Source organism: Brachypodium distachyon, chromosome 2 (assembly GCF_000005505.3).
Source record: "Brachypodium distachyon strain Bd21 chromosome 2, Brachypodium_distachyon_v3.0, whole genome shotgun sequence".
NCBI classification, from domain to species: domain Eukaryota; kingdom Viridiplantae; phylum Streptophyta; class Magnoliopsida; order Poales; family Poaceae; genus Brachypodium; species Brachypodium distachyon.
Window position 1 is genome coordinate 41,871,805 of NC_016132.3, and position 16,597 is coordinate 41,888,401.

Here is a 16,597-nt window from a genome sequence, read left to right on the forward strand (position 1 = left end):
CACATGCTCATTATAGCTACCCACTTGTATCTACACGCATCCAAACGAAGTGCAATCCCTCAATGCTCTCCGTTTCCACTTCGCCGGCACCGATGAAGTCCGTTGTAAACTCATAACCTAAACTCCTACGATACTACTTTTTTTTCCACGCAATTTGTTTTGGATATCCTGTAATTAGTTATATGGTATATCTAAAATAATTAAGAAATACAATGCATGCATACAATATGCATATAAATCATGGATTATATAATAAACAAACTTTTAGCTATTCCCTCCGTCACATATTAAACGACTCAAATTTGTTCAAATATTGATGTATATATATATGTCTAAAAACCGTCAAATACATGTAATATAGAAGCCATTTAATATGGGCCGGACGGAGTATATCACAACCTCGAGATGTATGAGCTGTGGATTTCTCTTCGCAATTTCGCTCCCACGCTTGTTCTTTCTCCATAGCAATAATAGATGAATGCATCCATGACGAGCCCTTTTGTTGGGAGAGTTAGAATCACCGATCCATGAGCATCAATAATAGAGCCCGACGAGCCCAACCGCACGCAGGCGAGCCCGACCCTGCACCGATCGGGTCAGACCGCACCAGTTCGCCCGTCCGCACGGAGGCACGCCCTTCTCCCTCCATTCTCATTCCTCAAAGACCTTGCCTGCATACGACGTACCACCCCCCTTGCCCCCGCGAGCCCGCGACCCAGCCCACCGCTTCCCGATCTCCGGCGACGCCGCTGCCTCCGGCAACCCGCGGCCTCACCTCGTAGGCGTCTCCCGGCGTCCCTCCTGCTACCAGGACCCGCGCAGCAGTCTCCCCCAGGCTCCTCTGTTCCAAACCCTAACCCTAGCTCCCGGCGTGGGGCTGTGTAGGTGCGTTTCCTGCTCCATCGGACGCTCCTCTCGGTCTCCTTATGGATTGCGCCGTCGACTAGGGTCGCAATTGAGGTTTGTTGAGTAGGCAAGGTGCTGTTTGGAATAACGCTGGTGAGATGTTTTGAGTGGCAGTGCTGTGCTGTTTCCCCCGTTGTGCTTCGTTGTGATGGGCGTGGAGGGATGGCCGTGCTACTGTCCTCTACGTATGAAGTAGTGTGCATGATATAGCTTTGACAATTGACATACGTTGTGCTGTTGGTGTGGTGTGTTGCTCTTAGCGTGTGAGATGGTGTGGATTAGCTACAAAATGTGATATTTTGTTTGTGTTATTCGGGTCGTGGGCTGTTTATTAATATACACTTGTTTAAAGGCGTCACATGATATGTCGTTATGTCTGCTTTATTCAGTTATGTGAAAGGCTGTCGTCTTGTTGTGTGTGCTTGCTTGTTTGCTTGGGCAAAGGATGGTCTGTCTCTGCACATATCATGTTTTGTTGGGCAGAGGCAACATAATTGCGGTTATAAACTTCTTTTTAATTTTAGCAGGGATTGCTTTTGCATGAGGGTTATATGTCAATAATTTATTACTTGTTCGCAGCTTCTGTCTGTTTGGCTATTATTATCTGCTTTAATTGGCACATTGTTTATGACAGATTCGGTTTTGCAGGTCATTTTTTTTTTTTGCATTTTTGTGGATGTCAAGGTCTCGGTCGTTCAATGGCTCGGAGTTCTGAGTAAAATGCGCTTTTAGTGATGTATGGGCAAAGCCTGCTTCTGTGGTCCATTTGATACTGAGCGGTGCTCTATGGGAGGAATTGTTGAATGTGGTTTGAGCACCAACACAAAAGCTTCCCCTCGCCGTGTGGCCATAGAGAAAGCGCAGGAGGAGCTGAGGTACATAGGAAACCATGTTATTTGCGACTAGTTTACGCTTTCTATGGATCTATGGATACCTGATGCTCTTATATACACAAACTTCAGGCAGGAGTATGACGTCCGTGAAGATCGGAGGAGGGAGCTTGAGTTTTTAGTGAAGGTACATTGGAACAATGTCCTTATGGTTTTGTACATTCTCCTTTTCCCCTGCTTTATTCACCTATTATGCAGGGAGGCAATCCCTTGGATTTCAAACTTGGACATGTAGCATCGCTCAGTGTACAGTCCACTTCTGTTACAGATCAGATAGCTGAGCAAAATGTGATAAGGTGATAATTAAGTCCTGATCTGTCATGTGATGACATCAACATTATTATTTGAATATTTAAGCCTTTTGCCTCTCTTGCACTGCAGTGAAGCTAAAGGCAGTTTTGCACTTGATGCATCACCTCATGGGGATTCGGTTGAAAGTAGCGGCAAACCAGGAAGTTCATCCTGTCGTGAAGCCAACACAGCCGATAATCTTATGCTTTTAGATGGAGGTACCAGCAACATAGGTGTGGAAAAACTTATCAAACGGGGCACTAAAAGGACTAGCACAGCTCAACCTGAGCAGTCCTTGTGCAATGATGTTCAAAATATAAAAGAAGCCGAGGAGTCTGGTTTGTTCCGCCTTGGGGCAAAGAGCCAAGCATATGCTCGGCGAAGGTCAAAGTCAAGCAGGGAGAATGCAAATAATGCACCTGTTAGGTCTCCACCGGTTCATCCTTTAAGTTCCCAGTTGAAAGATGCAAAAGGGGTAATACAAGAAGCAAAAAATGATGATCATGGCGCCTCATCCATTGCCTCTCCGAAACCAACAATTTCAAATGGGAACAGTATGTTGAAGAAAGCATCATTAGATAACCAGGTGGTAGATGAGATGGACGGTGTTCAACCAATCCATCCAGGCCAGCAAAAAGAAAAGCATGAAATGACGAATAACGAAGATGACACGCTAGCTCCAGAAATCTCACCAAACAGTGTGACTGATAATTCACAGCTTACCAGAGGTGGTCAGATGACTACAGCAGCTGCCTATGCAGAATCTCCTAATGCTATTTTAAAAGAAACTTCATCAAAGACTTCTTTCCCATCTGCATACAGCAGGGTCTTTAGAGAAGCACACAATCATGAAAAGGCAGGTAACGGCTGCTGTGACAAAATCATGGTTGATGCTCACACAGATGATACGGAAAATAAGGCTTCTGTTCCACACCCTGCCATAGAAACGACTAGTTTTAATGAAAATCGAGTGGATCTAACTCGTAGAGATGCCATTAAAATTATTGACGAGCATTCTGGTAAAACTGATAATTTTGTATCAGGGAAGGCTGGTGAAAGTTCTGATGAAAGCTTGAGTAACGTTGTATCACATGACAGCAACGTCAAGAAAATTGGTCTACTGGAAGGCAGTAGCAGGGCCACTGCCATGGATGACAGTTCTACTCCTATACAACCAGAAGTCAACAGTGCTGTGGAAGATGAAATTGAAGTTAGGAACAAAGTAATTGGTGCGCAAAAGGAGACAGTACATGTTACTACTTCTGATTGCAACAAAGGGAATCGTGCGGCAGGTTCTAATTTGGATAGAAACAACACATATTCTAGTGCTTTGAATGGTCCCGATAAGTCGGATTTTGTTTCTGTGCCCCCCGTGTTGCTCACAGAGGATATGCCTGATTCTGTGCATAACCTTGATGGTACTATTAACAAATGTAGTGGAAATGAGGCAACACTGGCAAAGAAGGAATGCGAAGATTCTATCATGGCAAAGAAGGAATATGAAGATTCTGTACTTAAAGCGGCTCAGTTTATAGAGGTACATGCAGGTTATTGTTTTTGGAAAGACGTGTAGGTTATATAGTGCTCTCCTTTGTGTCAGCGCTCCTGCTTCTGAAAAGTCGTTAATTTATAGGTAAATGTTAAGAGAGCTGGTGAACGAGCTCTCTGCAATATTTCTTTGGAGAAGAAGCGGAAAAGTCACTGGGAGTTTGTTCTGGAAGAGATGGCTTGGATGGCAAATGACTTCATGCAGGTACTTCTTTACGTAATCTTGTTTTTTTTTATGACGCTCAGACAACCTCTAAGATATCTTATGTCGTTATGTAATATCGAACCCGACTGTTTCTATTCAATAGGAGCGTCTGTGGAGATGTGCAGCTGCAGCCCAAATGTGCCACTGGATTGCCTCCAGTGGTCGAGATGCATTTGAAGAAGCAAACATTCATAAAAAACAGAAATCTGTTGCTAGATTTCTGGCCAAGGGTATTTTGAGTTTTTGGCGTTCAGCTGAGACTTTACGAGCTACTAGTGGTGAGATTCCTAAAGCGACACAAATAGAGAAATCAGTTGGGCATGAAGAAACGAAGCTGGCTGGAATCAAAGCAGGAAAAGAACTGGTATTCAAAATGTTCATGTTTTTGTACTCGTTAGCTCAGGGTATCACATGCACCAGCTAGAATAGTTTTAGATTCCAGGTCTCTATATAAGCCTCAAAATTAGCCACAAGTGTTACTTCATGTCTCGCCATTTTGTTTAAGTTGTATAAGCTTTGTTGTAGACTTTTTTGGCTTGATATTTTCGCAAGTTGCAACTGCAAGCTTGATGTGATCTATGAATTCAAACAGGGTGATGAATCCTTTGAACAAGACAAGTCTAAGTTGTCTGATCAATCTCCTATTTGGAGTTATGCTCTTCGGTTTCTGGAGTACAACTGTAATGCGCCCGAATGCCTTTCATTAGCTGAAGCACCTCCAACTCCTGAGAGGCTAAATGATTTTGGCATACTAAAAGTGCCAGATCAACTTTCAGAAGTAATCCATCTGGCCCTTTATGGACTTGATAATTTCGTTCTTTCTTTACACCTTTCTGCATCCAATCTCATTCTAATGGCTTACTTAATAAAGCCTAGGGAGGCTTCTTTTAGTATGAGAAGAACTGTACAAACAATTTACCTAAATACTTTTTAATTGTTCATTTTATTTTTATTTTTCAGGAAAATCTCTTTTATGTAGTAGCCCCTGGTGCAATGCACACATATAGAGAGTCAGTGGAGTCTCTATTTGTGTACAATAAGGTAAGACGTCGCTTTTGGTACTAAAGACCTAGTAATTTGCTTATGCTTTTACTTCTTTTTTTCATCTTCACGGTAGTTCTGTTAAAATATTAAACTCCAGTATACAGTGGAAAATGTAATTTGGGCCATTAAACATTCACTGTGTCGCTGTGCGCGGTCTTCAATTATTTGATACTAGCAAACTTTAATTATTTCAGAGGTGGAGCTACTGCCGGGCCACCTCGGGCAATTGCCCAGGCTCAGTCCGTCAGCATGCACTGTTAATTAGTACTGGTTGAGTGAATAAATGTTTATTTTCTTGGGCAAATATCTGCCAGAGCAGCATTTTTCTCATGCAAACCTTGCCCAGGCTACATGAGGCTGGCTTCGCCCATGAATTATTTCAATCATGAAGCGTACAAAAATCTCGACTTCCGCATTTAAATTCGAAGTCCTGTTGCTTTCAAGATTTCAATTTGCACTCGCACTATTGGATCAGCGAATATTGGACACGACCAGTTACCATGTCAATGTTAAATCGCAAACAAGGCCCTTCTGCATAATACGCTATAAGTTGCGGAATTGCACATATATTCTCAATGTTTCTACTTTTTTTGTATCCATGTACTGTCAAAACTAACTATTTGTTTATTCCAGAGGTTCGTTAACACTGGACACAAGGATGATTATGATCCATCTACATGCGATTCTGTTTCAGGTTTATATAACACTATTTCTCAATACTTGTATTACGATGCATTCCATGTTCTTATCAATGCTTCATTTTTGTTTAGATATACATAGGGAGAATGCATATGAAGATGATGAAGGTGAGGGATACACTTATTCAACGTCCAAGTTGGGTCATAAGAAGAAACAACAGATGCATCAGAGGATGAATGGCACAAGACCATATGATATTGGTGTCGACTTGCCTTATGATCCATGCTTGGAAAGCAAGTCAGGAAACAAGCCGTTTTTATCGAATGGCAAAAGGCCTCCAGACTTCCTTTCAATTCCTACAAAGCGCATACGCACAGCTGCTAGACAACGAGTTGCAAGCCCCTTCCCGGCTGGTGTTGCTGGAGCCTCTCAGTTCACAAGTAAAACAGATGCCTCGAGTGGAGACACAAACTCCTGCCAAGATGATCAAAGTTCATTGCATGGAGGATTCTTTCCCAGGAAGAATGCAGATATCGAATCCACTGTTGATTTTGACAGACAATTAATATATGACGGCAGTGAGGTGTCTACTAAGTCTAAAAAGAAGAAAAAGCCTAAGCACCCTGGATACAGGACACCACAAAGTGGGGCCGAGTCCTGTACCTTGATAGCTGGAAAGGTTAAATTCTTGGTGCCAACTCTCTCTTTTGTTTTGCTTACCTATCTGGTAGAAAAAGTTCACCATCATGATGTTTCAGGGCATTACACAATGCTTACGATTGTACATCTCAGGTTGATATGATTCCTCAATATGAGCAGTTATTATCTTTGGCTTTATTTGACCAAAATGTGTGAATCAACATTTGCAGACAAGTCTTTCATGGCCAAACCACTAGTAGTTTTGAAGTGGCCAGACATACATGTGTTGTGAGCATCGTTCTAAAATGATATTGGAGGGCATACAAGTGGGTCTGACACAACATAATTTTGGCCATCCTTTTTGAGCTTTGTGGTTTTAGTATGTTATAATTTTAGAACCAGAAAGCACTGTAGGGTTTTAGTGAAACCTATGCAAAAATACAATTATACAAGCCTCTAAGTTCCCACTGTCACCGGGCACTTCTGAACAGAAATATAAGAAGCTTGTAATTTCATTAACCTCTGATGAATACAATGTCCTTTTTGTACCAGAAGGATTATTTGAAGAAGAGGCCAGAGGCTTATCAATTTGATTCAAATGGGATTATTGGTACTTCCTTTCTCCCTGCTTCAGATAGCATTATTTTATCAGCATGTTATAGCCTCAAATTGAGAATAACTAGAGCGCACGAGAATAACTCCTTACATGTTAGATGCTGATTTATCAACAGGGGTAAATGGCCAGCATGCTGGTAAGAAGACTAAATTTGCACATCAAGCATCAGATATGTCATTGGAGGCACTTGCACCACTTGGCCCGATGGCATCTCCAGGGGCATCACAAATGAGTAACATGGTAAACCCTACGAAGATTATAAAGATCATCACTAATCGGGACCGTGGAAGAAAAATTAAAGTACTGAAGGTATCCATACATTTCGACACTGGTCGTAAATATATTTTGCACCTGATCTGCATTTACACTATGTCACTATGGCTTCGTTTGGTTGGGCTTCTTACGAACCAAACAAACACCTCTAGTAGTGCTCCCTCCGTCCCATATTAAGTGACGAAATATTACATGTATCTAGACGTTTTTTGGGTATAGATACATCCATATTTGGGCAAATTTGAGTCACTTAATATGGGACAGAGGGAGTAATATGTTACATCAGCTTTCTAACAAAAGCTAAAGCCGAAACAAACAATGTAACGCACCTGATGCCACACCACCACCTGAAGCAGCTTCTAGTTGGCCTAGGCACCTCTATTAGTTCTTCCACTGCTTCTGAAAATCCCACACGCAGCTTACCCCTGATACCTCGTGGAAATTACGGAGGATGCCATTAGCTCTAAACCCTTGTCGCATCCCTGGTTTCCTCCCACCATGGCCACCTGATTTCCAATCCACAGCTCACAGCCACACCACAGCTATGTTGCGAAATGAACAACCTTTATCGCAGCCGTTTCCCCAGCAAAACAGCTTTCCGACCACAGCAAGCCCACCACCGCATCTATCGCACCCTCAGCCTAAACAGACGGAGCAATTGTGCCTCTATTTTTTACATGTTGAAACCTCTTTTTTGTACACATAAGCATTACTTTTCTCTGTTTGCAGTTAAGCTTATTCAAGTTTGGATGGATCCCTTGTCGGTGAAACCAAATAGATGTTCTGCTCATTTTGTGTAGTCCAGATTGTACTATAAATTGTGTATAATCTCCCATGGTAGCTTTTATCTTTCTGTTGATCACTGAACTGCTGGGAACTAGCCGAGTTCAAGAAAAGACAGCCATGCTTGTTAAGCTTGGCTTAGTTCACATTCTGGTTTGAAGGAAGTTCTCCAGCACGACTAGAGGAAGCTTGGTCAAGCTTGCGTGCTGCTTGAATTGGCTAAGTAGTTTGTTAGTATTGTCACTTCCAAATGTTTCACCACAAGCATTAGGATTTTTTCCTCAGATTTTGACAACATGAACTATCAACGAATAATGATGCAGAAGTCATGTAACTAAGAGAAAATGAGAAATTTGTGGATTAATATTGTAAACTTCATTGATATGAGAAATTGTGTTTCATCCCTATGTGAGTGCGGACAACCATGGCTTTATGCTCGTGCACCCTTACACCTGACTGCCTGAAACTCATCCAGGTCCCATGAAATGACGATTGATACACCAGATATCCAATTTGTTGTAATCTTGTGGATTAAGGGCAAGAAGTTGGGCCAGGTTAGGGCCACCAGGAGGCTGGGATTTCTTGGATTGGTTGAGAATCATATATTTAGTATATTCATCATTTCTGAACCTAGCCTGAGCCCTGAGCCAACTTGTTTGAGACCAAGACCAGCCAAATTTGATTCCATGTTCAAACCGTGTTAGAGATGAGTCCATTCTGCCCTGATCTTGTTGGATTGAGCCAAAACATTCAGTTGATCTTTAGCTTTATGTTTTTGCCTTCTGAACAATGTTTAGTTGAACTAAGATAATTACTTAGCACACATACAGAGTTTTTTTTCCACGTTTTGCTGAAATGTTGATCTTTTGGTCAGATGGCTGCTGGTCATTCCGGTCCTGGAAGTCCATGGTCAAATTTTGAGGATCAGGTTATTCTACGTTCGAAATGGTTATTTCTTTTCTTTTCTATATTGCTACATTTTGCTGAAACCAGCTACCATCTTAAAAATATCAGGCTCTTGTTGTGCTTGTACATGATATGGGTCAAAACTGGGAATTAGTAAGCGACGCACTGAACAGCATTGTCCAACTGAAGGTAACAACAGATACAAACTTACTTTCTTTAGTGATACCAGCCTTGTGAAGTTAATTTTGTCACATCCCATGTTATTCTCAGTAATTTTTTAAAACATTTTTATCACTTTTTATGAGTACATTGTTCTAATTCCTTTTAGAAATGCTGTACATTAGTTTCTTCCTTGTACAAGGGTCTCATGTGGTGTCAAATTTGGTACCATGTTATGGTTTTGGTTATTTCTTTCCTTATTTTAATTGTGGATTGTGGATTCTTCCATTCCACATGTGCAGTGTATATATAGAAGGCCTGATGAGTGTAAGGACCGTCATAAACTTCTAACGGATAAAAGTTCTGGTGATGGTGCTGATAGCGCAGATGACTCAGGCTCATCTCAACACTATCAATCCACTTTGCCTGGCATTCCGAAGGTTTGGTCCCCCATTTATTGTATACCTACTAATATGTATGTTAAATCTGATATATTATTTTATCAAAATCGCTTAGATTCCGTAGAATAAGGTCACATTTCTTCTACAATAGCATGCATGCTGATGCACAAAAGAAATTAATTAATGCTCTGATCCCCTCCATGTGAATATCAGGGTAGTGCCAGACAGCTGTTCCAGCGCCTTCAAGGACCATTCGAGGAAGAGACACTTAAGACACATTTCGAGAAAATAATAATCCTTGGGCAGAACTTGCGTCCATGTCGCAGAAAGGTTAGTGTTATTACTGTTATCCTCTTTTGGTTGTTATTGCAAATTTTAGTACTGTCTAGAAAGAGTAATTGTGGGGGGGGGGGGGGGTGGGTGGGTGGGTGAATTACTGCTTTAGAACTTTGTGACTTTTTACTAACTTTATTGAAATGTGGAAAGTTTCCGAGCAGGAGTACGCATGACCGGCCTCACTTTATAGTTTCACTTAAACTGGCCACCAAATATATGTGGAGTCTGATCTTGTGGAAACTACATATCACATCATTTCTTGTTTACGTTTAGCTAGGTTGAAGCATTGTATTTTACTTTATATCCTACAATTGCTTGCATCCAAGTCACCCTGATAAGTGACGGCAAGACACAGATGATATTTTCCCAAAACACTGATGCATCTATATATCTTTTAAATTAAAAAAGTGATTTATTATTTGAACAGTGTTTGTTTTCATCTGAATTTACATTTACATCATTCTTATCTGGGTTTGTGTGATTTTCTTTCTGTTGTTTCCTTCAATTTACAGCAATTTTTGTGTTAATTTTGTTTATTATTCTTATTGGGTATTATTAACATTGACTCGCTGACATTATTCTCTTCTCTGTCGTCTGTCTGTCTTTGTGTGTATCCCCTATTGGTAATGAAGGGGGAAAGCCAGGAGCTTAAGCAGATAAATGCACTTCACCCTTCTCAATTGTGTCCAAGCAACTTCTCTGGTGGTGTTTTGATGTATGTGCCTACCCTTCAAACCACCCCTTTTAGATATCACAAAGTGCCTTTGTCTTCCATGTTCTGTTCGTATATCCAAATCCAACTGCTGCTGCTCATTTTATGCTCTATGCCTGTATCTAATTCAAAGCTTTGATAGGCCACTTGATCTTTGTGATGCAATAAGTTCAAATCCGGATGCACTTTCTGTTGGTTACCCGGGACCTCATACGAGTGGTTTAACGCTTCCGAACCATCACGGTTCGCTTGGTCCTACCCTTCCAACTTCGAATATGAATGTTAGGGTACCAGGTTCTCCTGGTACGGTACTCGGCAGCAGTTTGCAGTCGCCTTCAGTAATGAATGCTCCCTCCAGGTAAATAACCTGGTTGTCCTCTTGCTGATTTTGAACAAGTTTGTCTATTAACGTTTTTTCTGCATATGAATTTATTGCAGGGATGCTCAGAGGTATGGTGTGCCTAGACCCACCTCCCTACAGGGTGATGAACAACAAAGAATTCAGTATAACCACATGCTCAATGGCAGAAGTCTTCAGCAACCTGGAGTTTCTGTTCCTGGTGTGTTGCCTCCTGGAGTTGATCGTGGTGTTCGAATGGTGTCTGGTGCTAACGGTATGGGAATTATGACTGGACTAAATCGAGGTCCACCTATTGTGAGACCTGGTTTTCCAAGGCTTGTTCCGCCAGGAATGCTAAATATGGTTTCGTCTGGGAACATACTATCTAACAACGGGCAAGGCATGCAAAATACAGTAAATGCCCATCCTGGCCCTGGAAATAGGATGTTGAGGCCACGTGATCCAGTGCAGATGCTTCGGGTATGCATTCCCTTTCATACTGTTTTATGATACTTCAGTTTCAGCATCTCTTGATTTGCATTGATCGGTGTGGTAGAAGTACCGAAGCAGAAAAAGTAGTTGAATCTTCCTATCTTCTTTCTTACCATTTGGATTGCAACTTGGTGTTAAAGCCAGCATTGGAGCAGTGGTCGGTATAATGCTATGCTCTGCAAAGCTTAATGAGAATTAATGTTTTGGCCAGGAACTGGCTCAGGACTTGCTGGTGTTAGCTGGTTTCCGATGGCTTATCTGTGTGAACAACTGTTTCTTTGTTCCTCTTGCATTTAAAGAACATGTTACAGACGGAGAATAATTCAAAGCTTAGATAGTTTTACGAGATTAGCTATAATCATAGTTACTGAAACCAAATGGATGAGTGAACCATCTGGATATTGTCATTGCTTTGCGTAGAGGTTTAATTGAGGTACTCCTACATTTGATGGTTGTTTCATTTGGGTTCGTATGCTCATGGATGGCAAAACCTATCTCAGTTCTCCACGCAAGATTAATCGTGGCACACTGCCACAAGCGAGGCTGACACAACTGAAGTGCACACACAGCAGGTACAATTCAGAAAAAATGAACGACGAGAACAAAATGATATGACACACGCACACATATGCACCCCTGATGCTTTTTGAACCTGTGAGTTGTATAAAATTCCCAAACTATTCATGGTGAGCTAGGCTAAGAGTATGTCAATATGTATTCATCCAAAAAATATTACCATCTGTACCGTGCACAAGAAAGACAAATGGTAGTACTGATATTATAAGAAATGTGTACTATCATTTATCTTTTTTGTGCAGGACACAAATGGTCATATTTTTGGATGAGGTTTTGCAGGTACACATACTCTTCCCCTATCTGTCACTATGGATTTCTTTGGTAATTTTGGATAAATCACAGATTAAAAGCCCCTGAAGGAGTTCATATGAATGTGGGTGCACCTTATCTGCTTGGTTAGTACAAGCATGTGGACAGGAACAAGACTGTTCTAGGATGAGGGGTTCGTCCCAGTGTTTGGTTGGTGGACTAGGTGTTACGGATCCACTCCACTTTAGGGAATGAACTCTTGGATGCGGTACAACTCCACTTAATGGATCCACTCCACATGTTTCCAGTTTTAGAGACGCTCCACCAGACCAAACGTGATGTACCTAAGACGATGTGGACCGCTGGGCAGGCTGAGGGTGGTAGTGGCGTGGACATAGGTAGTGAATGGCGCACTGGCACCGATCAGTGCGGACGACGGTGTTTCAGTGGGCTTACAGAGGCAAGCACAAGGTACAATGGGGGTATACGAAGGATGATGGTGGGTTGTTGATGTCTGGCCTTCTGTTGATGAAGAATTTTCTTGCGTGAGTGCTTGCACATAAGGGCTGCGAGAAATTAAATTAAATGAGCGCACGATTACGCGGATGGTCCCACACTTTTGGATGATTTTGGAGTTGTCAGTCTTGATGAAAAAACATCACACCTGCAAATCGGGTGAGAGCAGTGGTTGACATAAAAACTTTGCTAAATTTGCAGTTCTTACCTTTTCATCTGGAGTCATGGAAATTGGTACTTTGTAATCTTCCAAGCTGTGGCTATGCCCTTTCATATGTCTAAGAGTGACAAAACCCAGCTACACACTATTAGTGCTCAATCTTCGTCGACTACTAAGGACGAACTAAAATACAGTATTCGAAAATCCGATTCCTAGATGTAAGAAAGTAATCGTTTCAAGATGGCTGGGGTACTATTGTTCTGTACAGTGTGATTGCTTTAGTATCTTGCGTCTTGTTCTTTTGGTATTATCCTTACTTGGCATACTTGTTATCAATTTTAACTTAAGGTTACATATAACTCTGTTTCTTTTTTCTTTTTTTGCTACGTGATTGCTGATCACCTGTCTTTTGTGTAGCCTGGCCAGAATTTGGAAGAGCACAGACAGATGATGGTTCAGGAGTTTCAGATGCAAGTCTCGCAGGGAAATAGCCAGGCTGTCCATTTCAGTGGTGCACCGTTTTCCAATGCCGGAACATCTTCACCTGTTCAGTCCTTTCCTGTTCAGCAGTCCCAAACACATCAGATGCCACAACAGTCACGCATGTTCGGAAATACACACCATTCTCATATCCGAGGAGCAAACCAGCCAAGTCCACAGCATCAGGCTTATGCTATGCGCATGATGTCCCAACAACAACACCCACTTTCTGCAGTGCCAACTTTGCAGAATGGTTCACAAATGCAACAGCAAACTGCAGGCAGTGCTGTCCCATCTTCACAATCACAGCATAAGAAGCAGCATCCTGCACAAAACCCACAAGATAGTTCAGTGCTTCTCAACCAGCCTGCCAATAATACTACATCGCATAAGCAGAAGAAGCAACAGGGTCAGCAGCAGTCTAGACAGAACCAACAGCAAAGGAATCAAGGCAGCCAGCAAGCTAAGCTTATGAAGAGCTTAGGCCGTGGCAATATAATGCAGCAGAGTCTCCCAGTTGATGCCACCCAAGCCAGTGGCATTTCTGCAACCTCGAAAAACCAAGTTTCAGATAAAAATTTGGTGCAACAGAGCCCAGCGTATTTTGCTGGTAATAAAGGATCGATTCCATCGGTGGTTCAAACTGGGAATCAACCGAAGATATATCCTGCTCATATACCTCAATCACCAATACAATCACCAGATCTTGGTAATCAAGTTTCAATGCAGGGTTCTCCCAACCAGACTTTGTTAGCTTCCCAACAAGTTCCGCTCCATTCATCGTCGCAATTGCAGCAGCAGCAACAGCGGCACTTGAATACATCACATAGTAATATTCACAGAATGATGATGCAACAAAACCGCCACATGAACTCTGATGCTAGAATAGAATTGCCCGTTGAACAAGTCCAACATAATCAGGTGATTGCATCGACATCCATTGCGAGGAGTACAGATTCCGGTAGCCCAGGTGTTTCATCTTTACAACAGCGGAAACAAGAGTCATCTCATGATCCAACTGCAATTACCTCAGCCTCACAGCTAGCTAGCTCTCCTCAAGATACCTTTCTTGGAAATGAAACGTCGTTGTCAGCGTCTAACCAAGGCTTGCTGCAAAGGCAGATGTCAGGGGGTGTGCCTATACATGGACATGGTCTAGCCGCCCAGCGGCAGCAACAGCAGGCTCGGCAGCAACTTCAGCCTCAGCAGCAGCAGAGACCTGTTGTTCAAGGCAATGTTTATGCTCATCCTTCAAATTCGGGACCTGGATGATGATGAAGTCTCTCTGGGTTGATAAATTCTGCAGAACATTGCTTTCCCTTGTAAATTTACTGTACAGGTATCCCTCTTTATCTTAACTATCGAAAGTTATTCCTTATGTTGGTGTTGAGTCTGATGCAAAGACATTTTTGGTGTTCTGAACATATTTTGATTCTTTATTCCTTCAATTCAAATGGCATGGCTTCCATGTTTTTTTTATCAACTCCACAACATATTTTGTCCATCCGTATTTGACTGATACCTCCCACTCTTACCCCGCTCTAGTTTTTTTTTGTATGATTTTTTATTGGGGAATTGACAAGTAATAGGTCTAGGCAAGTTTATAACACCCTTAAACAGTTTCATTTTGTGCTGCATTGCCGGGTTGCCCTGAATTATGCAGTACTATTGCATAATATGTGGTTTCGTAGTTGTTAGTTGTGAGTGAGTTGTGCTTGTGACCAAACATCGAAGGGCCCCTATGCTTGTTTGTTTTGGAATTTGGGTATCTATAACCAATTTAATTTTCTTTGAGTGGAATTATTGATCTGATGCACAATGACATGTTTCAGATAACTAGTGATTATCTTGTAATGACATGTTTCATATAATTGGTGATTATCAGTGTTTTCTTTAATTTTCCGATTTCTGCCCTTGTGCTTTGCTAGGTGTCCGTGCTATGGAAGATGCATGGATGATAGCGCTCCTGATTCCCCAACTTCGAAGCTAATTGTAGTCACCTCGATGTCAGTTAGATAATTTGTTCGGTTCCATTTTGGCTCCACCTTACAAGCAGTTCGGTTCTAGTTGCTGGAGATGTCTCTTGTAACGGCGAATTCCTTTCGTTGTTGAATCGTAACCCTAATTTGGGCCCAGCTGTATATTTTGTCTATGAGGTCCGTGTTGTTAGAGACAGTTCTTTTGCAAAAGCCTGTATATTCAGCTCACAAGTCAGCGAATGCAAAGTCCTAATTGCCTCGACGTCTTCAGAACTGTCCATTTCCAGAAGTTCTATTGGCGTTCTCTATGTGTGTTGGCACATGCTGCTGGTAAAAAATGAAAGTACCTTTTGAATTTGAAAAATTAGAAAAAATAGTACATGTAAATGCCGTAGATTCGAATGAGAATTAGCATACATTACGTCCTGTGCATAAAGAAACAAGTTTAGTGCATGTAATTTGTTCCTTTGTGGCCTCGGGGCAAGAAAATATGCTCCTTCTGTTTAAAAATATAAGGCGTGTAACTTTTGTTGACTGTAAGTAATAGAAATTTTCTATGGGCTAAAATTCTACAAAAATCTTCTAAAATTCCTTCAATCTAAAGAGGCCCTAAAGCTTGAAATTAAAATCACTCGATTTGTTTGCAATAAGCTTGGTCAAAGTCTAGAAAGTTTGAACATCCACAAAAGTTATACGTTCTATATTTTGGAATAGAATTGAAGGAATACTTGTTTCATTCACAAATTACAGAATGTTTCCTGTTGCAAAAAGTTATAATCAGCCGGAAGAATTGTTGATTCAATTAAAATAAAACTCGTTGTACCTGGCTCTCATATTCATGCATTTATGCTCACCCCTCTCAATTGAAAATTGTTTGGTAGTAGTTAAGGGTATATTTGGTCTTTGCCAAAATTTGTTGTACCAAAATTTGTCGACCATTGGCTAGCCTGCAAAAGATTTGTGAAGAATTTCTTATGTCTCATGTTGTAAAAGATTTGGTAAGATTTGTGAAGGGATTGTGAGGTAGTTAAATTTCATAGACAACCAATGTTTCGACGACCAAACAAACAAAAACCAAATCTTTATAATCTGCCGAACTTTTAGTAGGACTAATGTAAGCCAAACGTGTCCTAACTCTCACCACGCTCACATATACATGTGAGTTTTTAACAATTCCGGTCGGAGGAGTATCTTTCGTCGTGAGATCCTCAACAATCTTTCCTCGTGAGATCCGCAACAATCAGATTGTATGGATGGTCTTTTATTGCATACTAGTACAATGCACGTGCGTTGCCACGGCCTCTTAAACATACGTACGCTAGTTTGCATGTGCTTGCCGGAGTCCGTACGTGAGCGAGTAGGAATCAATCGTTTTTTGTGTGCGTGTGATTCGTACGTGAATCAATCGATTGTTTCCGTATAGAATCCGATTTGATTTAATCTAGGTCCAATTTTCT

The 16,597-nt window shown here is 41.5% G+C and overlaps 1 protein-coding gene across 3 annotated transcripts; it reads left to right on the plus strand.

Moving 5' to 3' along the window:
* The first annotated feature begins 647 nt into the window (after window positions 1-647).
* LOC100846606 (chromatin modification-related protein EAF1 B) lies at window positions 648-15,429 on the plus strand. Of its 3 annotated transcripts, none has more exons than XM_003569205.4 (22): window positions 648-885; window positions 1,555-1,781; window positions 1,869-1,923; window positions 1,995-2,092; window positions 2,178-3,624; window positions 3,721-3,840; window positions 3,944-4,204; window positions 4,433-4,618; window positions 4,801-4,881; window positions 5,518-5,578; window positions 5,655-6,202; window positions 6,715-6,772; window positions 6,894-7,087; window positions 8,709-8,762; window positions 8,849-8,929; window positions 9,202-9,339; window positions 9,514-9,630; window positions 10,269-10,351; window positions 10,491-10,706; window positions 10,787-11,168; window positions 11,999-12,035; window positions 13,099-13,232. In XM_003569205.4, exons 2-21 carry the CDS (start codon window positions 1,645-1,647, stop codon window positions 12,023-12,025), a joined length of 4,344 nt encoding a protein of 1,447 aa, XP_003569253.2. In that variant the 5' UTR covers window positions 648-885; window positions 1,555-1,644; the 3' UTR covers window positions 12,026-12,035; window positions 13,099-13,232. The 3 variants fall into 3 exon arrangements, with proteins under 3 accessions (XP_003569253.2, XP_024314272.1, XP_010231947.1); XM_010233645.2 differs by lacking the exon at window positions 11,999-12,035 and adding an exon at window positions 15,090-15,429 and having other exon boundaries at window positions 650-885; window positions 13,099-14,500; XM_024458504.1 differs by lacking the exons at window positions 11,999-12,035; window positions 13,099-13,232 and adding an exon at window positions 11,681-11,731.
* Window positions 15,430-16,597: the final 1,168 nt, after the last annotated feature.

Bases quoted from the DNA above. Each gene is read 5' to 3' on its own strand.
- LOC100846606 (XM_010233645.2), top strand. From the start codon at position 1,645: ATGGGCAAAGCCTGCTTCTGTGGTCCATTTGATACTGAGCGGTGCTCT. The intron at 7,088-8,708 runs GTATCCATACAT...TCTTTTGGTCAG, and splicing joins GAAAAATTAAAGTACTGAAG to ATGGCTGCTGGTCATTCCGG. The intron at 11,169-13,098 runs GTATGCATTCCC...TCTTTTGTGTAG, and splicing joins ATCCAGTGCAGATGCTTCGG to CCTGGCCAGAATTTGGAAGA.